The 22,227-nt window shown below is 43.3% G+C and overlaps 1 protein-coding gene across 1 annotated transcript; it reads right to left on the bottom strand.

The window, feature by feature from the left end:
* Nucleotides 1–884: 884 nt before the first annotated feature.
* Nucleotides 885–6,809, bottom strand: LOC146182412 (proteasome assembly chaperone 3). The gene is made up of 4 exons (XM_084577500.1): nucleotides 6,504–6,809; nucleotides 6,325–6,426; nucleotides 4,879–4,962; nucleotides 885–3,416 (listed from the first exon to the last, which is right to left on the bottom strand). The coding sequence occupies exons 1-4, from the start codon at nucleotides 6,588–6,590 to the stop codon at nucleotides 3,237–3,239; spliced, it is 453 nt and encodes a 150-aa protein (XP_084433626.1). The 5' UTR covers nucleotides 6,591–6,809; the 3' UTR covers nucleotides 885–3,236.
* Between the last annotated feature and the right edge of the window lie 15,418 nt (nucleotides 6,810–22,227).

Below are 22,227 nucleotides of genomic sequence, written 5' to 3'. Positions count from 1 at the left end.
CATCCACCTAATCAATTCTGGATGCATCCCTGAATTAAAACCACCATTGTGCCAAGTTTGTTTGCTTTTAAGCAGATGAAAGCAATTAGCAGTCAATGAGTACTAGTTCTCAGGTTTGCATTGTGCAAAGCACCTTCCGAAAGGCTTCTCTCATCTTCACCATAGGCCTGTTTGCACTTAATTTTGCACAGAAGTGGCATTCGGCAATAATTTTCGTTCTATACTATGTTTGGGTAAGGTGCTAGTCAGATTTGGTGAGAATGTTTCAGGAGTTTGTGTCTTATAAAGCAGCACTAGACTCTATGACACTTTGATGAAAGCTGTGCCATCTCTTACCCCAGGAAGAAAGGACTTCATTTTACATCTGATGCTTGTCTGTTTTCGCCACAGTACAGTGGCACGAGATGTCACTGCCAGTAAGCTGCAGCTAATAATCCTTGTTTGATGCAGCACTGCGATATGTGGCACGGATTTCCAATTCTCACTGTCAGAAAGTCGCTTAAATGAAACATAAATAAAAGTGACTGCCTCATATACGGCACCTCTGTGTGAAATTTGAGCACTAGAAACCGAGCGATTTACCCGACAGTAATTTAGGAAGAAATTCAATTATGTTGTAGTTTGCATTTGCAATAACATTCGGCACTCCTGAAGGGCTACTTTATCGCATATATACTGCATTTTTATTCATCAGAAGTGCAACGTCGTCCAAATTAAGTTTGTAGTGCAAAGGAAACGAAATGCCCACATTCAATTATTTACTTCATAATCCACCCAAAAACTTAATCTTTCTGCCAAAGCTTCATGCTCAAAATAAGCGTCAAGGAGACAATGCAGAGAAGGATCCCATACCGGTGCTGTTAAGTAAAATCAACGGACTCTCATTTTCTTTTAATTTGATTTATTTCAAACCACATTTCGATGAAAATGAATACACTTGCTTTTCATTAACATGCTTATTTCTGGTGATAAGGAGAATTTCTTCACTGCCTCGCAAGAAGTTCAAGTGTAAAAATGGAAGTCTCAAGGTGAAGTTAAGTACATATATTGACATTTTTCTAGGGGTGCACAAATATTAGAAAATTTTAAAGAATCATACATAATATTTTTTGAATGAACCAAATAGTTCATGCTCAAAATCTGAAATGAATTGAATACAATTTCATGTTTTTGAACGCTGTTTGAAAAATTAACAAGGAGTTTGACTGACGCCTGCCATGTTTTTTTTTTTCAAAAACTGTACCAAAAAAACTTGGCCCACACAGAATCCGCACTCCATGTTGCTGCAACCGGTATATGCGGCTAACTTAAAGAGGCCACAGCTATAGAAATCAGCTGTTGCTAGTCTCGCATTCTGTGAATTAGTGCTAGTTTATTCACTTCTCTTGTCAATAACAAAAGGTTATCATCCTATACGTACAACTTGATGGTCACAGAGTTATTACTGACTGTGTCAAAAAGGTCAATGTTACATCTTTCACAACTCCGGAAGTTCTTGCTCCACATTGCTGCTGCTGCTAGGTCTCCCCTGTTTCACATTGTTTAATTTTCACAAATATTTGCACAAGCAGTGAATATTTATAAACACATTTGATTTGCATTTGATTTGGATTTATCACTATTCAATCTGTATTCGATTTAGTAGCAATACTACATTAATCGTATGATTTGGTTTAAAAAAAAAAAAACAGTAAAGTAGTAGTAGTCACAAACTCCTACTTTTTTCCGAGTGCTGCATCTCCTTACAGCTGCATCAAAACAATATATGGAACAGAGGGATCAGGTACAGGCACTTTCAAAATTAACAAGGGCTTACTGGACGCTCGACGTGTTAATATGCTATAAGCGCACTACGTCACAGCACAACTTTTAAACCTATTTCACTCTCACAAGTCACATGTACTGCCAAGCCCACTGTGATCATCAGATAATGAAAAACATGGATTGCAGATCACATATATACATGTACCTGCAGGAGAACAGACAGAGCCCTGCATTAAATTTTTTTTTATCTTTGCTAGCTACCTTCAGCTTTTTAGTGAAAGCTATAAGCTCCTTCTTCATAAAAATGCGGTAATCAATTCATATAGGTCAACTTCAATTTATCCTCCATGTCCCTTTAAGCCAGTCATTGAGTGATGCAAATAAAGCCAAGCCACAAATCTAACCCGTTACCTCTCATTTCTTGAATTGACAAGTCATTGACCGAGTCATGCGCCTATTGGCACTGGCAGATAGGAAAGGTGCTAGTATTTCCATGCAAAGAAGGCAATGACAGTAGCTATGATTGTAGGCTGGACTTTCGATGGCAGTGAATAACCAGTAATATGCCTCAAGCTATTTGATGCTTAAGTACACCATCAGCTAGATGGTAGGTGTCACTTATGTGTTTACTTCCAACATTTAACCGAAAAGCCTCTACTCACTCATCTTATTATTGTGAGCAGTTCAATCCCTTCAAAAGCAAAATTGTGTATTATATTTGTTCATAGATACACTTGCTGCTATAACGGCCTCCAGTTGTGCATGCAGAATTAACAAGTGAAGTCAAACAAGAAACAAGCCCCATTTGAAGCTTTCTGTGAACTGGCTACTTTCATGCATTTCAAATGCCTCTAGCTGCATTATTTAACATAATGCAACAATTTAAGTACAACTATACACTAGACAGATAGCATGATAATTTAAACCCCTGAGCATCTATTCCATACTGCCAGAGCTAGTTCCTAAAATCCCTAGCAAGATAGAAACCTTAATCACACATAAAATAATGCAACTGCTTTAAACTTTCCTGTTTTCTCGCTGGATTTGCAGGGGGTTGCCAGAACATCTTTCTTTTTCTTTCAAGCTTCTGTGGTGATGGATCACCAGTCCATGTTACAATGCCGCATTCAAAGCAAACACATGACTGTCGCAGAAATTTCGTTTCCTTGCAGTAGTGCACGTGCCTTCAAGTACACAAAATATTGTACAACTCTCCTGGCAAACAGTGCTGCTAGCCCAAACAGTCTTAAATCCTCTTTTTCTTTGTACCGACTACCTTCTGAGTAGTAAGTGTGGTCAACGTTCCTCGCCCAATCACCACCTGTGCAAACGCTAATGACAACCTTTATTAGCATGGCATGATATGGTCAAAAATGAGCAACAATTCCAAAAAAAATGGTGTGTGAGCTTGTTACAAAGTCAACATCTCTGACACCACAACACAAAGGAGAAATTGGCAGCAGGCACAACCACTAGGAAACATTCAGGTTCTGGTGTCCCGGCGAAATGACTGATGCCAGCTGTGTCGCCACTGCAGCAGCAATACTTCGCACGGTGGGTGGTGAGACTTCCTTCAAGGCAAGGCTCAGGAGGACAGGCTTGGGGCACTGCATGCTATTCACGATGTGTCTTGCAGCTGCATGGACTTCAGCCTGAAAGAAAGCCAAGATCAGTATTCAAACGCTTCTGACTGATGAAACGTCGTCAACGTGACCAGCCAAATCACATTTAAAGGCTCGCCTAACTCTAGCCAGTTGTCTGTCACAACAGTTGCGACTTGCAGCCAGCCACCCATCCCAACAAGACCCCCAAATCTAGTCTGTCAACCCGACTTTCCATTGTCCCAGCCAAATATTCCTTGCTTTGGAACCGACCCTCCAGGTGTCTGTTCACTATATTACATGAGCCACCGAAGTCCTTGTTTACCCTTTAATTTCCAGTAGGGCCTCACTAACTCATGCCCACTCTATAAATCGCATCAGTCCCTTTTTGGCTTTTGTTTTGGTTTGGTTTACTGAGTGTAATGTTCCAAAGCGCAACTTGAGAGTTTCTAAGAAAACAAGATTCTTGAAACTGCACAAAGTGCAATGACGAATAAATTGCACATATTGATGCTTCACCGCCAATAATGTCACCTGGAGTGAAAAAATAAACATAATCTGGCTCGAATACCAGCATGGGGCAGCAGGAGACTAACAGAATGTTCCTGTAACTGCTCCTATGCTCCTATTATACCTCAAACTGGCTAAGTTACGCACCAAGAGGACTAGAGATCTATGACACTGCAAATTATAGTGTGATATTAAAACTTTCATTAAGTGATCACAACACTCCTGCAACTTGAGTAAAATGCAGCCAAAGTGAAAGATTACTCATGAATAAAGTCGTAGACCTGAAAGTAATTAATGAAATAGCAAATATTCTGAAAAGAATGCACTAGCAGCACTTTTGCTCCTTCAGGTGCAACAGCATTTGGCCATTGAATTGAGGTTGCAAAAGCACTCCGCTCAACTCATCAACGTGCAGGGCCTCTGTATGTCACACTTGATTGGTGTGCAGTCATATGACTGTGTGTGGGCTCTTTAAAGTTCATGGTTTCTAAGGCAATACAAAGGAGGCATTAATGAATCCCACTGCCTACCAAAAGTCTGGCTGGCTGCCGAAAGTCTGCATGCAAACTAGATTGGCTAATTTCACCTAAATATTTCTGGGGCTTCCAGAGTACAACAAACATTTACTAGTGCCATGTGCATTAAAAGTTTTCAACTTCAAAATAGTCATGAACGATAAAACTTGGTTTTGCATGCCCAAAATTAATTAGTTACAATTAGTACAGGAACGTGCCACCTAGTAAATGTGACTGATAGTGGGCTTTTTACGGCAGGATAGGGCTCTCTTACGCTCACATGTGGTTTACACTCAATAAATATAAGAACAACAAACTGGAAGCCTCCAAGCTGAAGGATTAAAAAAAAAAAATGCTGCTTACGTGGATCTAAGTTATCAGTGACAGATTGAGCAGTGAAGCAATTACTCTTGCACTTTTCATTATCGACAATGATAGAAAACCTGCCAACACGCATATTGGCAATGAAGTAGGCAATCACACGATACCTCGTCCCTCCCGAACAGAACTTTCGTGGTATACACAGGCTCCTGAAGGTCGGCGCAGGCTGCAGTGTCTTTTGTTACAAGTATCTGGAGGACAAAACATGACGAAAAAATAAAAATGCATCGGACTAAAGCTTAAATGGAATGAACTTGCAGCTCCCACATGGAAGCCTTGTTCGCAATGAAGGATATAATGAGTCAAAGTTATTTTAAGCATGCTGCATGATGGTACCCAGATAGGAATACAAAGCATTATAGTCGGGTACAAGTCAAGAATACAGTGGAAACCTCGCCTCCAAGTGCCCCTTAAGTTAGTAAACACTTGCCTGCTACACATCGGAACCTAATGAGATTAATTGCTGCATTGAGACAAACTTCATTCGAAATGACCATTCGCGCTCGGAAATATGCCACCTCCTCGATTGGCAACTTGGCATACCCCCTACTTTTATCTTGTGCCAGTTAATGCAATTACAATGAATGTATACACGTGAAGAAGTTGTGGTAGCCAATTGCTCACCGTGCACCATTGAAGGGAAGACACAAATACCAAAGGGCCGGGCACTGAATCAGCTGATCCCACCATAAACTGATGCCACTGCGACTAATGACTACACGGTGACCAGGCCTCATCGCATCGTTCCACATGGATGCCAGGCATTGTGCACATTGCAAATCTGAGTCGCACCATGTGTACATGCATGTTCTCGCACCACAAAGTGTTTTTGAAAAGCCAGATGTCGTCGGCGAAGTCCCACCTGCGGTCTTGTACCATGGGACCTCTCGCTGTATATTCTTGTACGTTGTTTTTTTATTCAAAAATAAACTTCAACTTCAAGTGTCACTGGCCCCAGCAGGAGAGACCCACAAATGGAGTATATAAGTTGATGCAAATGTATTATGTGGATACATATTGAACCTATGCTAGTTGTTGCACGTGTGTGATGCATGCAATGTGTGTGATGCATGCTCACTTGATTTCCGTAAGCAGTGGTAATTTTTGTAATTTTGACTTGCAAAAACGTTGGCTCAAAGGCAGATGTCTCCTTACAAAACTCCAAACTGAATTTCTGTTGTTGTTTCGGCTATGCAATTCAAACATTTTCGATTCAATGGATATGTTATCTGAGTTCAATTGGCGAGCCATTTGGTCTTGATAGGTGGTGGTTCGGCTGGAACAAAGAAGTGGAAATAGTTCATAAACCTGTCCGACCAATTAGCGAGCTTTCAAATTCTGTAGCAATGGGAGAAAAAAGTATTTCTATAGTATAAAAAAACCAAACGAACTAAATAACCGTTAGCATCTTACCGACCAATTGAAACCAGTTAAGAATTTTAAGTCATTCATCAGACCACGCAGCAGCAGAAACACAACTTTTGAGAACTTCACCGCCATACTTACACCCCCTTTTACAATCACCACTCCTTCCGTTTACTTGACAAACTTACGAGGTTGCCCAGTTTCTTGTACTGGGAAATAACAACGAACAGCTTGTCTGTGAAATCCATGAAGCAGATGTCAGTGTCGTGGCCTTCAATTGGGACGGACGCCTGAAAAAAAAAAAATTAAGAAGCGGATACGCAGAACGGGCGTTATCACAGAACCAAAGCCGGAAAATCGCACTTACGACTGCATTCGGTATGAGACCATTGGAACTTGAAGGAGTGACAACGCGGCTTTCTAAGTCGACCTCTGGTACTTTTGTGGCCTCCATTGTCCTTTATGACACCAGCATAACCGAATAAAAACCACTGTCGAATTACTCAGCCTCTATTGTCGAATCAATAGAGGCAAAGACATGAGCGCAGCGCATACCACTTTCAAACAACACATAGCAACACTACCGATTTTCTTACAGCAGGGCGCCGCCATGACAACTTGTCGTTGCCTATTTGCCTGCTGGTTTCGTCAAGTTCAGTGGTTCAGTCGCTTCGGTTAGGCTAGGATAGTTAGGCGTTGCCTTAGGTGCTGCCGACTCAAAATAAACAAAAATTAAAAAGAACAAAAATGTTTGTAATAAAACATTTTATTTATTGATATGTTAACTAATTACTAAATATGTCTGATCTTTTTTTTATGAAATGGGTGATTGTAAACACAATAGCCAGGTGGCAGCACATGTTAGTCCGGGAAGCGATTTACGCGCGGTTTTTAATCACAGCACCAGACACGCATTACGACACAAGTGATGCAAGGAGACATGAAATGAGAATTCCGTAAGCAGTAACCTTTACGCAATGCAATTACGTTAGCTGGTCCAAAATTGCTGCCATTCATTGCTCTACAATGTTTAGATCTTCTTACATATGCGCCGCAAAGTGATCCGCTACTGTGAGATCCGAGGTTCGAGCAAAGCAGCATGGAGTAGGTATACACGTCGAAGTACGCCAAATCAGGGAGTAAGACACGAGGTATGAGGTGACCTGTGATCAGTGGTTTCCCATGGAATTGAAAATAACCTGATGGCTACTTTTCTAGCGGGGTAGGGGGTAGACAAGCAGTGGTATAAAATATCTGTTATAATTCAATGGATGGATGGGATGGGAGAACATTTATTTTCGTCGGCTTTAAGAGGTGAGAGTTCAGTTTGATCATTGGCCACGCCAGATGGCCGCCAGTTGCGTCCTGTCGACGACCTCTTCGGCCCATTCAGTGACCCGCGCCTGGATGTTCGGGTCCGAGCAGCACAGCACGGCCTCCCACTCCTACAGAGATGGAGCTGGCAGCAAACCGGCAGGTGGCGGATAGGCCGCGCATCCCCATGTAATATGGTCTAAAGTGGCGTCGACGCCATACTTTGCATTTGGGGTCAACCTGCTCTTTGAATATATACGAATATACTTTGGGGCAGGGAAAGGAACGGGTTTGTAGCTGGCGCCAGAGTATCTCCTGGGCCCTGCTTAATGAATTATGTGGAAAACTCATTGATTTCGAAGCGAGGAGAGGCGTACTGCGCACTAGGATGTACTGGCTTAACCACCTGGGCATATGCTGTGCGTGTGGAAAGGAAAAAGAAATTGCTTAAAATATTTTCCTGTCAGTAGTAGTCTGAAGACGAGGCAGTGGGTGAATACGACACTGGCTTTAGAGATGCTGAATTCGCAGAACGGAATAACTTACAAATAATGAATAGCTAACACGTAATAACAAAAAGTCAGAGTGGAGAGACTAAATATGAAATTTACTTTATATTGCGCTTTAATCCTCGCATTGTGCCGAATGTAGACGTAGTCGGATATATACGATGCATTGGCCATGCACTTGAATTAGTCTAGATTTGTAGAGGAAAAAAAAACAAGCTAACTAGAATGGAAGAAGGTCATCAACAAATTTAGCAGTAGAGGAAGTAAAGGAATTCAGAATATCGCTACAGAACAGATATTCCGCTTTAACCTAAGGTGACCTTAGTGTATAAGGAATTAATGGCAATTTCAGAGATATCACCACTGAGTGCACAGTATAAGTAGGCGGTAGGATAGTTAGACAGGATACCGGCAAACTATCTAAACAAAACGGAGGATCTGATTAAGAAGAGCCAAATCATAAATGCATCAAACCCCAAAGACAGGACTGAACTGGCAGGGATATCAAAGCTAATCAACAAGCATAAAGTGTCCGAGATGAAAAAGCATAATATGGAGAAAATCGGGCATGCTCTAAAAACCGCGGTGGCCTAAAAACGGTTTACAAAAAACAACAGGCATAGGCAAAAATCAAATCTATGCAATGAGAGACAAGGCGGGCAATGTTATTACCAATAAAATTTCAGAGTAGCACTTGAAAGCTTACATGCAGCAAGGCGAAAACATTTTAGGCGCCCTGCTGCGACCATGGAAGGCCCCTGATTCCTCGAGAGAGAGAGGAATCAGGGGCCTGTATCTCTCCCTCTCTTCCACCTCTCTCTAGAGATAGGGAAGGTGATGGAGAGAAAAGAGGAGACAGAAAGGGAAATAATCTCTCTAGCTCTCTCTGGAAAAACCTTTTTCTTCTCTCGCTCTCTATCTCTATGATAGTATAGAGCACCGTGGTATAGAGAGACTCTCCCTCTCTCTCTATCTCTCTTTCTCATCACTATCATCTAACGCTAGTTATAACTATCGGTCACTATATAGACCATTTTACGACCCTTGGAGAAACCGGTTTGACTAGGCTGTTAAGGGGGGAAGTCGTCAACACTTTCCTGTGCTGCGAGAGCAGCCCAGTTCTCCAATATGGCAGCACCCTTCACCCCTTTGTAAAATCGTCTATATACCAAAATCCCACCAATATCCCGTTGCAAGGGCCCTAAAGGGCCTGCAGCGTTCTGTAAATAAATAAAATAAATAAATAAATAAATAAATAAATAATGAATCTCGCGGACACATCTCGCGTAGTTTCTGCAGAGCCGAGTCAGAATGATAATGATAATGGTAGTAGTGCAGAACAATCAGGCGTTCCTCCAGTAGTGAAGAACGAAGTGAAGAAAACTTTTGAAGCTATAAAAAGAGGGGGAAATCAGCTGGGAAGGATAAGGTAATTGCAGATTTGTTCAAGGAAGTATAGGGATATAGGATCAGAAAAGCTGGCCAACTTGTATGCTCAATGCCTCATGAGACTGCATCGGAATCTTTGAAAAACGCTAATATTATCTTGATCTAGAAGAAAGCGGATGTCAAGGACTTGAAAAATTGCAGATCAATCAGATTGTTACTTATGAAGTGTTTATTAAGGCAATTGCGAATAGAATCAGGGCAACCTTAGAGTTCAGTCAACCAAGTATCAGAGAAGCTTTCGTAAAGGCTACTCTACTATATATCATATCCATATTATCAACCAGGTGACAGAAAAATGCTCGGAATGTAACCAAACCCTACACTTGCCAATTTCAAGGAAGCATTTGATTCAATCTTAGTTTTAGCAGTGATGCAGGCATTAAGCAATAATGGTGCAGTCTTATAAGATTCGCTGATGACATTGACTATACAGCTGAGTAGCTCAGGTGACGAATTACAAAAAAAAATGATTAATAACATACAAGGAAAATAAAACGGTAGGCCTAAACTTAATATGCAGAAGACTAGAGCAATGTTCAACAGCCTCAGAAAGGAACAGGGTCAGCCCCTTTGTAAAGACCTCGGGCCAGTCCGCGGGCTGCCTCATTGCCAGAGACGGTGGCATAAGCGGGTGATCCTCTTATTTTAATTTAAGTTTTAAGACAGAAATAGGGAGCGACTAGTGATCCGTGGACTTTGCTATGTTATCCATATTTCCGAGCGACTTTGAGATGCTATACAGTCTGCCGCGGCGACGAAGAAATTCACAACGATATACTATATGGAAGGATATCTTTTCTATTTTATCAGGGGGGAGAGGAGGGGCATCATTTTCTATCACCGATATGATCGGTGCTAATGAAGCTAGATTTAAATATTTTGCGTTGTAGAGGGGACTGATGAGATACCTATCGCTCGTGCACGTTTTCTAGTTTTAGTAAATAGCTTTTTTTTTTTTTTTTTTCATGGGCCCTTTAGAAAGGAGGGCATTATAATACGCGTTGCTGCTTGCATTTCTGCGCCACACGACAGCTGTTCGGCAGAGTGACGGCCCTACCATGCATGACTGCCGATGCCGCGCTCTAGGTGTACACATGCACCATCACATGAGCAATTCCGCCTGGAAAATTCGAGCTTGCCAAAGCACGCGAAGACTGAACAGCTGACAATGAAGGCCAGATAGCCACCGAGACAGGGGCTATCGTGAAGGTCCTTTGCGGATCCGTTCATCAGTATATAACACTTCGCAAACGAAAGAATGCGCATGACTACAAACCGAACGTCAAGGATAAGAAATAAAATCCGCCACCGTCTGATAGACGATGAACTGCAAGAGTGTTAGCTCGTGGATTTTTTTTAGTGGTTACAGCATTATTTGAACCATGACTCTGTGTACGTTTGACATTTATTTATTCCTCTTTTTTACATCAAGTCTTAAACACAAAATTGCACCATTTTCTGCCAACCCTGCAATCATCACTTTCAACACTCGGCATCGAGTAAAATGCCATAGGGGCAGAGAGAACCTAGATTTCGCCTCTCCCTAATATATCCAAGTTATCGTTAATTGCAGCCTCGCTTGGCAAGGTCTCGTCGAGACGAATCGTTTGGTACCTCTCGCATGTGTTTGCGACCAGTGGTTCCCAAGAGTACGTTCATCTCAACGCGAATTGTGACCATTTTGGACCTCAAAAGTTCCAAGGTGCGACTACCACATCATAGCGAGAGTAGATTTAAACTATTAATTTTACACGTACTAACCCAACTAATCGCCAGACACCACTCCGGTCTCTCTATACACCCACAGTGCCTCAATTTCAGCCGAATGACGTATTCAAATGATATCAGATGTGGCCTTTGTCGGGATGGGGAGTAGCGGAACCGATACAGGTAAATATATATTCGTAGTAACGGTCTATAATACGCCCCCTTTTAAAGAGGGGGCGAGGGGGGGGGGGGGGGGGGGGCTTAGTGTGGGTTTAAGGTGGCCACCATCTCGGGTGGCATCATGTCCCCAAGGGTGGGACTTAGTGTGGCCGCCATCTTGTGGGTGGCTGCAGGGTGGCAACCCACGATGGTGAACGCTGCCTCGGACAGGCGAAATTCTAACTCAAGACCTTGGTGGTCACGTTACAAACACAGACAAACCGACGCGAAATCGCCAAACGTGAGATGCATCAAAGTTAACGCTCTTTAAAAAAACAGGCCCGTGAAAGCGAGGGCAGACACAAAGCTATGGTCCCGCGTGAGAAAGCATCTGACTGACGGTGTGCGCCGTAACTGCTATCCGGCGGGAGTGCTCCTCGGCAATACAAGGTAAGCAAACAATTAACTTATCACATTAGCATCATCCTTGAAAGGGCAAATCACCGAAGTTCCGCTCGTAATCCGAAGCGTATAACCGAACAGATATGAGGTCTGAAAAAAGCGGACTCGCTGAGAATCAAATAAGTGTTCGCATTTGCAAAATGCCGCCTTATTATGTTTCGAACACGTAAACAGACAAATAGCACAGGTTTCCTTGATATTGTGCTGGCGTCATGCTTAGTGAATGCAGTACCATCATAAAGTTTGCCATATTCAAAAAATCCAAAAACGTTGAATTTTAGCATGACAAACACTATACGCGGCACTGTTTTATCCCATGATCAGCTTTAGACATCGCATTTGTGCAGCCACGCTTTGCGTACCTCGGCTGACTTCATGTTCCGCTTGAACTTCTGTGCCATACTGCCCTTACTGTTCTGCCTCTGCTGATCTGGTGTCACAGCTGTCTTTTTAGTGTCGCAGCTGTTCGCTCCTCTACGTATACCGCACATGAAGGGGTCATGGTGTTCGATTCGCAGACTGTGGCCATATTCCTATTTCATAGTTGATCGGTGTTGATCGGTTAGGCTTTTAATGCTAGCGCGTTAAAATTGTTTTGGTAAAAACAAAAAGAAAACAAAGCGGGATCACGCGCTCGGCGTTTTGAATAGTAGTCTTGTTTGTGAAATCGCCTGAAGCTTCTGATAGCCACCTGAGAAGAGCAGCTAGCATACACGCACGCGATAAACTTTGCTTCCCCTTCAGTATTTATTGCGCTTACGTCACGCACGCACGCACGCACGCACGCACGCACACACACACACACACACACACACACACACACACACACACACACACACACACACACACACACACACACACACACACACACACACACACACACACACACACACACACACACACACACACACACACACACGCGCGCGCGCGCGCGCGCACGCACGAACGAACGCACGAACGAACGAACGAACGAACGAACGAACGCGTGCGTGCGTACGTTTTTACGCTCTGTGATATTAAATGCAAAACCATTATTAAATCTGCGCTAGTTCTTTCTTCTTTTTTTTTTTTTTCAGTAAGCACGATTTCGCTTTTCGAATTCATTGCCACACTGGCCGCATTTTTATAGTACAGCCGAAAAGTTTGGTTTCGTGGGTTTTAACGTCCTCCCAAAAGCGACTCAGGCTATGAGAGACGCCGTAGTGGAGGGCTCCGGAGATTTCGACCACCTGTGGTTCTTTAACGTGCACTGACATCGCACAGCACACGGGCGCCTTGCTTTTCGCCTCTGTGGAAAAGCGGCCGCCGAGGCCGGGATTCGATTGCGCAACCTTGGGCACAGTATTCGAACGCCGTAACCACTACGCCACTGCGGCGGGGTGGTCCTAAAAGTAAAGTACCTATTTATAGCGTGGTATGTATCGGAAGACACCAAGTTTCCTAGACCTGCAGTATGCTAGCTCTTCTCCATCGACGTTTCTCGAGGTTTGTTTCTTGGAGCGAAAACGGACAATTGAAAACTATCTTGGAACAGAAGGCCGCAGTAGGCCCGTCGAGCAATCGAATTAAAATTTTCCCACGATTCTTATGACGCTTCAAATGGCCGGTCGTGAGCAGCAACGGAAAAGCGAGCAGGTGCTGAGCGCCGTCTGCTATAGATCTGACAACATGCGCTCGCTGATAGTTGAAACAGCCGAATCCAGCTGTGATGTCTACTTTAGTAGATGAATGCAGTCGAGCAAATGAGTCGTAAGAGCGTAGTGCTGCCACCTGCTCTTTTCTTTCTGCCGTTTTCTTTCTAATTTGTTTTCTTGTTGTTCAAAGGGCGTACAAGCCCGAAGCTATATGTGAACATAACTCTGTGAGTGAGGCTAAAAATTAATTAATTCAGTCAATCAATCAATTATGTGTTTTCTTTTTATCAGAGAATGAAAGACTTTCTACTAGTACGCAACCTCATTCCACGCCAACAGAAAAGTATACTACTGGAAAGATTTCAGCGCCGGGATTTCTTCATTTCATAGCCGTTTAGGGCGGGAGAAAAAACAAACAGAAGTGCTGCTGGCAAGTTTAATCGCGCTTGAAAAATGAAACAATACCAGACAAATAAATATAAGCGTTGAGTAAATTTTCTCTCAGAAAACACCATGACCCTGTTTTATCCTTGTCACTAATATCCCCAGATATATTTCACCCTGCAACAAATTAATGAAAAATTGTACGCACGATCGACTTGATCAGGACCCGGTCGAGCTCAGGCCCGATCCAGGCCCGTGGCTCCGAGCTCGACCCCGGCCCAGGACCTGTGAAGCAGCACGTTTCTCAGCCCGGTCCGGGCTACCTAAAAGTAGGCTGATATCCTGTATTTAAAGTCACAGTCATTACTCTTAAAATTCTTACTGTTCTGAAATTTCCTCGCAAGCGTCATCGTTCCTAAAGCAGCCATAGGCGCTCGATTCGCCCGTATTGCCATAGGTTCACATGTTCCCTTTCAAGCTGCTTCTTTTGTACAGTGAATAACGCAGTACACCGATCTTCAGCCACGCATTTTAAGTGATTACAGCTACGCCATATTGGGTCAAATACCGCATTCTATGCGCCACATTATTCTTGACTGCATCATTTTTATTTTATTTTATTGGCCATGAAATCACGTGATCAACATCACGAACGTTGAAATACTACTTTTACAGACGCCTACGTAATCTTGGGGAAACAAAATGGCTTCTCTTGCCCTGATCGACCAAAATAGTGCGTTCGCATGGAGGCATCCAAGGCCGAAATCATCGTGTCGAACACGTTCAAAGCAGGCACCCAGTGGGTTTGTGTAGTAATGCACATAGAAGTTCGCAACGAAGCGCTGTACGATTAAGAAAAACATGTAATTAGGAGAATAAGCGCACAATACAATTTCTTAATTAAAGCCTTTAAACCAGGAATGTTAGTGTGCTCGAGAACTTCACTTATTCGAAGCCCACTGCCTCCATTTCGCTATTCTAGCCGCTACCACTGCTAAAAAAACGCATTGTTCAGTCAGATTAAGGAAAAGGACTGGATTTGCGATTTTTCTTCCATGGGAGAAGGACATCAGAGGGCAGGGAGTGGGGTGAGGGAGGTGTAAACCTTGTTGTGCATGATGGCTGAGCAATTTTCTTGTTCTGCACGGATAGCATGGGCTTCCTATCGGGGAACTCAAAAGTGGCTATAGCGAGATAATCTGGTAAACCTTTCTTTGCGTTGAATCGTTCTCTGTACCCACGCAGTGATTGCCAGTGCCTGCGACGGAACGAGAAGACCTCGTAAACACGTTCTTCCCTGCATACTACGCAGGGTCGATTGCACCTGTTAGTAAAAAGCTGGTTTTCCCTGATTATTGCGTTAACCCTGCGACGCGTATACCTGAGCATCTCGTTAGCAGCGATGAAGGAGAGTTTCGTTTGCGGTTTCTGCACTATCGCTTTATGGTTAACCGGGGCCCGACTTGCTAAACAGAGTGCATAAAAATGTGGCGGTGCCCTTTATGGATGCATGTAGCCTGTTGACCTGCACATCGTCGAACTTGCCAACTCGATGAAAAGATTGAGGAGAGAGTGTCAATTCATAGTTGTGCTTTCTGTTTCTGTAGTCCTCCTCTGTTTGCGCTGAATCCCAACTGTAACAGGATCGAGGGCTGCACATCAACGTCGCTGGCCGCGCTCAAAAAGAGGGGGAAAACTCGAAAAGTATTTGAAGCCTCTCTGGTGTAGTGCAGGCTTTGTGCATGTCATATTTCTTCGTTTTCGTCAGCTGAAAGTGAAAAGGAGTGAACTTAACTTGTTGTATCATGCCAACGTTGGTAGACGAAACGCGCAACAGCTCTGCCAGACCGAGACGCCGGGTCCGGAATGCGGTCGCCTTTAAATGTTTCGAGTCCACCATCACCGTTTTGTTTCATTACATGAGTTGGATAATTTAGAGGACACAACATCGTAGTAACCACACGCGACGCGGGGTATAACAAAAGTAACAGGAGGTATTTCAAAATAGCGCATAGATTTGTGCACTTCCTTCAATCATGTGAACCTGGCGAAAGCCATCAAAGGCTCCGACTACAGCACCTTGAAGGTCTTTTTTGTCGCTAACACATAAACTGAAGACAAATAAAAAAAAAGACACAAACAGCAAGTTTAAAGTATTGTTCTAATTCGCACTCATAAACTCAACTTTTTTGTCTATCACAATAATAATAATAATCAATCAATCAATCAATCAATCAATCAATCAATCTTTATTTAATGTGCGCAGGAACAACCATGTGGTCTTTGTGCTGCAGCACAAAAAAAAATGAAAAAGCACAAACATGTTTACACACACAGAGAGAACACAAAAAAAAAAGAAATAAATAATACATGAAATGAAACTGAGACGAAAAGTATCACGGAAATTAAGCAAACAATGAGTATCATCACTTATATACACAGTGAGAGAATTTTTTAGCACACCAGGAAATAAAGAAAAAAAAAAAGAACGGTAGGTAGAAGAGAAAAAAAAAAAAACAGATGACTGACATTGATTATAGTAATATAGAAATATACATAAAATAAACAACCATTCCAGGCGCAACAAGTGCATGGTACTTAAAACACAGGCTAGAAATACAGAATAATACAATAAAGAAGTAAAATTGAACAAGGGACAGTAAGATTCGAATATAAAGTTTAAAGTTGAAATATAATCAAGAAACGGATAAAAAGTAGTTCAAGATACAGACAGCATTGAACAGGAGAAAAAGCAAAAAGTGAAGTAAATACAATTTAAGGCTAGAAAGTGGGAGTTATATGTGATAAAGTACTATTTAGAATACAACGCTACGAACATCCAATGTAAATGAACAGAGCGAGTTTTGGAAGATGTCAAGGTGAGGACAAAAAGAGTTAAATAACCACTGCATCCTGTCCAGAGGGGAGTGGGAATGAAGAGGAGAAACCTGAAATGGTCTGAATTCCCTCATGCTCTTTCGCGGAACGCGCAGTAGGATGTACTCTAAGAGCTGAGGGCACATAATGTGGCCATGAAGGAGTTTGTACAGAAATATGATATCAAGTCTGATACGACGGTAGTGAAGGGAAGGAAGATTCAGTTGGGCGCTCCTGGTGGAGCGAGAGGGGGAAGTTGCGAAAGGAAAGCGATAATGAAATATCCGTAAAATTTTTTTTTTTGTACTCTGTCAACCTTGTCCAAGTTCGATTTGCAAGTGCCATTCCAAACAACCGACGCATACTCCAAGACCGGGAGGCATATGGACAGGTACAGTTTTAGGAACGGAAGTGGAGTATGGAACTCTCTCGAAAGTCTGCAAACGAATCCGAGTGTGCGCATAGCCCGCTGAGCAATGCGTTTAGTGTGAGAGGAGAAGCTGAGGGTGCGGTCAAAAAGTACACCAAGGTCATTAATTTCATCAACCCTATCCAACAGCACAGAATTGACAGAATAATGGTAGAGAAAGCTATGTGTTTTACGAGTAAAGGACACAACCCTAGTTTTGGAAGAATTGAGGGTAAGTCGATTCATCGCACACCAATCAGAAAAAGCAGATATGTCCGATTGCAACAACACGCAATCTTGAAAAGAATGTATTACCTTGAATATTTTTATATCATCAGCATAAAGAAGAAACGAGGAGTTCTTTATCGCCGAGGAAACATCATTAATAAAAACGGAGAAGAGAAGCGGGCCTAGTACTGAACCTTGAGGAACTCCACTCGTTGCAGGGTAAACGAAAGAAGTCTGTCCATTGACACTGACAAAGCAGAAGCGATCAAGGAGATAGTTGCGTAGGAGGGCTACGAGTGAGACTTCAACGCCAGAGAGTAGAAGTTTTTCAAGAAGTAGTGAGTGAGTAACAACGTCGAAAGCTTTGCTCATATCACAGTACACAGTGTCAACCTGACCCCTCTGAAGGACTGCTGCAGAGGCATACGTCATAAACGTGACTAGGTTGGTGGAAGTAGAGCGACCCGACATGAAGCCATGTTGATTCGGTACTATGATATGTTTGAGATGGAAGGAAAGTACGCTATGCAAAGCTAATTCGAAAAGCTTAGAGGTTGCACATAGAAGAGAAATCGGACGATAATTGGAAACATCAGTTTTGTTTCCAGACTTGAAGACAGGAAACACGCGTGCCATTTTCCACACGCGAGGAAAGGCAGCATTTTTTAAACAGTTATTAAATATGGCAGTCAGTACTGGTACGAAGATATAACTGAAGGCTTTTATTATGGCAGCTGGAATGCCATCAGGTCCAGGAGACAAAGATGGTCTCAGACGCTTAAGACTCTCAGTTATCAACTCCTCGTCAAAGAGAATGGAATTAGATAGTGCACCAGATGGGAGGCAAACGGAATCACAATGTGGATGTTTGTAAACGGAGGAAAAATGTTGTGCAAAACTGTCGGCAACATCCCGAATTTCCGAACCCTGAGAGTCAACTAAGCTGATACTTAAATCTGATTTAATGGAACGCTTGCGAACGTAACGCCAGAACTGACTAGGACGATTTGAGGCATACCTCTCTAAAGACTCAAGATAGGAGTCGTAGTCCCGCTTGTATAAGCGTTTGCAAAGAGAACGCACACGGCGAAACTCATCTGCCCAATTGTGAAACCCAGGGCGTTTCGCTTTACGATGGGCCCGTTCCTTGAGCTTTAACGCCGTTATTAGTTCCCTTGAAAACCAGGAAGGGAACTTCCTACGCGTAGGAGTATGCAAAGGTATGTACCGACGCATACCATCAAGAACTATTTCTGTAAAGCGACTGACTTGTCCATCTGAATCATTAATGTCATTTAAAAGGGACCAGTCGACGGAAGAGAAGAAATTGAAAAGACCGACATAATCACCACGTGCATACGCGAAACGGGGCGAATTCCCCACCCGATCTGAGTTAGTAGAAGGTGAGGCAGAGACAGCAGTAGTAACTAGAAGCGGAGGGTGAAATTTGTCACAGCGAGTCAGCGGTATGTCCGAACTCGAGACTCGAACACTTTCAAAATTCGATAGACAGATGTCAAGAATATTACCGCAACAGTTTTCAATGAAATTGTGTTGCTGCAAAGAGTTAAAGGCTATGAAATCAAGTAGAGCGTTACACTTACTTAATATGTAATGATTGTTGTGAGAAGAAATAAGTGAGTTCCAGTTGATACCAGGAGTATTAAAATCACCTAAAATAAGAAGTTTGTGTTTGCTATGACGGGTTATAACATGTTCGATTGAGAGCAGAACATCATCATAGGCTGAAGGAGGTAGATTCGGAGGAATGTAGAAAGCTGCAAGTAAAAGTTTTTCATGTCGATTTAAAGTGAGCTCGAGCCACACACATTCTTCAACAGTTTCCAGATCGGAACGTCGAACACACTTCACAAAACTGTCAATAGCAATGAGCACTCCACCTCCTCTTGATTTGGGACCTGTTTCAGGGCGGTCGCTACGAAAAACAGAGTAATTATTTGGAAAGAAATCATTGGAAGGAATATCACTTGACAGCCAGGTTTCGGTAACCACAACAGCGGTATAACAAGAGGACAAGACGCTAGAAAAAAATTCTGATCCCTTAGTCCGAAGACCTCGGGCGTTTTGATAATAGATATCCAAATTAGGGGCCACTGCAATTTTGCGTCAGTTCAGAGGGATGAAGCATATCGTCGTAAAGCTTCCCACGAAAGTCCTTGTATATGCAACCCATCGGCCACATCGAAGGCTCAACAAGCTTACTGTATAAAAAAACTGCACCTCTGGCGCGATTCGAACTCGGCACCTCTTACTCCGTAGCTTTCTACGCTAACCACTCGGCCACTCAGGGAGGAATAATAATAATAAATAATAATAATAATAATAATAATAATAATAATAATAATAATAATAATAATAATAATAATAATAATAATAATAATAATAATAATAATAATAATAATAATAATAATAATAATAATAATAATAATATCATCATTTTTATAGATTGAACAGTGCTGTGAGCTCAACGATAAGGGAGCGCGTCTGTGTAAAGTTTAAAACAGCTGGGACGCACGACTGCTCATGAGCAAATAAACTGTGTGCGCCGAACCGTCACCACCTCTATAAAACTGAGAGCATTGAAATAGTGCGCTGAAAAAGAGTTGGAACGCTTGCGACGGGTCATACGATACGATTTTTGTTTCTTCGGCTTCGTCTCGTAGCGCTTCAGTGAACCAAATGTAATTCTGCAACAAATTTTCTTGAAGGAATGTGAACTCCACAGTGCGATGGACTGGGAGCAAAGCTATTGAGGCTTCGAGTAGTCCCGAATGCGCCGAGCTATGCGCTAGTCAACATATTAAGTTCGTCATGATTGCTCTATTAGAGAGAGACGGCTAATCTGGTGAAAAGCATCAGTCGATGACCAACCAGCAGCTGATCAGTTGAGGAGGTCAAGAGAATATTCCTGAACTTTGGCGATGAACTTTACACTGTTTCTCTGTTCGATTTAAGAAAATAAATAAATGTCGTTGCGATTGCTACACGGGTAACAGTATACCAGGCAAGGTAGAGCCGTCTACCAGAGTAATATGTACCTTTAGCCTGCTCGAAGTGATAGACAGAAAAGTTAAAGAATTATTTACTCAACATTGAATTAGTCCAGCAAACAACAGTACCGACACATGTTCCACGTGGGCCACAAAAAAGCACAATAACCCACCACGCGTGGTCTGATTGATTTATTTATAGGAAGGGAAAAGCGCGGTAACTGTCTCACTTGATTTCTGCGGACACCGCAACCGCGCCGGGAGGTAAGGGAGGAAGGTGGGAGGGAAAGTGGAAAGAGAGAAAAAGGAGCCGTAGTGGAGGGCTGCGGAGCAATTTCGACCACCTGGGGATCTTTAACGTGCGCTGACATCGCACAGCACACGACACCTCTTCGTTTCGCCTCCATCGTGGTCTCTGGCCATGCTGGAAGACCCAGCAATAAGTAAAGGGGGAGGAGAAAACATTCATTGACACTGAAATGATTTGAGAACGGGAGATGCGTATGGTTATGGCGCTGGGTGGCAGACCCTATTCCGGGACGCCATTGACCGCCGCCGCTGCCCGAGCTCTCTGGACCAGGGCACGCTGGGCCTCCAAGTCCGAGATGGACAAGGCCGCCTCCTGCCCCTCCCTAGTTGGCTATCTTATAGCTTTTATATTTGTGTTTTGCTGGCAGGCCTACACCATGTGGTATACAGTAGGTCAACATACTGTCCGCAGAATTTGCATCTACCCGTGAATGTCGGGTCCACGTGTTTTAGTATGGCGGGATTTAGAAAACGCCCCGTTTAGAGTCGTCTAAGATGGCACTCCTCAGATCTGTCGAGACCTTTGGTCCCGGGAGTGCCCTCCTGCAGAGGCGTAAATGGTTTGTAATATACCGGAGGATTGAGCGCAACCCCGGGGGAGCTGAACGCCCGGGCAGCCGCGTGAGCGGTCTCATTCCCCTCCACCCCCTGGTGATCGGGCACCCATATAATCTGTTTTTTACTAGTATCCGAATCTGAACTGCTCGTATGTGCTAATAATATTCTGCGGGCGAGTGGCGCTGTTATACCCCGCACGTGATTTCGGCAGGCCTGTTGCGAGTCTGTCATTATGTACGCTGCGTCGGAGTGCGTCACTTAATTCTTCCAACATTGGCGCGTCTTTACCGAGAGCCCGTTTACCTGCCTTCCTTCGTGCACAACAGCAATGGTGCAGATGCCGCCCTCGTGGGACCCGCTGTATTCCCGTAATATGTGCCTGTCTTACTGCCGTAGTTATTTTGTATAACTTTTGGCCTGGCTCACGTCTCCCCTGATTATACTCACAATTAATGTTTTTGGAGAGTGGCTTACCCGTCAAAGTATTTTTTTCACACTTCCGGTATTTCCACTCTGTTTTCGGCGGTGGGGAGAGGCCTAATGTTGAGGTCTCGGAGGACTTACCTGCCGGTGCTGGTCACCGACAGCCAAGCAATTTGGCTTGCTCTATGGGCCTCAATCAGTTTCCCTATTTTATTATGAATCCCAAGTTGGAGCAGGCGCTCCGTAGACGCTCTGGCCGGCAGTCCTAGAGCCTTTTTAATCGCTGCCCGAATCATCGCATCGAGTGTACCATGGTCGCTCTTCCTCAGCTTGAGGTAGGGAGCCACGTACACCACACGACTGGCGACGAACGCCTGATCCAAGCGAACGGTTTCTTGTTCAAGAAATCCACCGTGCCTGCCGGGTATCATGCCAATCATCCTACTAATTTGTTCGCAGATGGACTCTGATTTTTTCAGGGCCGTGGCATTGTTACCCCGGTTATTAATTTGTAAACCCAATACCAGAAGTGTCCACCTCTGGTATCGGTATACCATTAATGTGAATGTGTATGTTTTGTCCTTGGTCTTTATGATTTGCAATGTGCAAAAGTTCTGATTTATTCGGAGTGCACTCCCACACTCCCGAGCGTAGTTTT

This window comes from Amblyomma maculatum, chromosome 8 (genome assembly GCF_055883805.1).
Source record: "Amblyomma maculatum isolate TAMU_Amacu chromosome 8, ASM5588380v1, whole genome shotgun sequence".
Classification (NCBI taxonomy): Eukaryota; Metazoa; Arthropoda; class Arachnida; order Ixodida; family Ixodidae; genus Amblyomma; species Amblyomma maculatum.
This window is presented reverse-complemented; position numbering and strand designations above follow the sequence as displayed.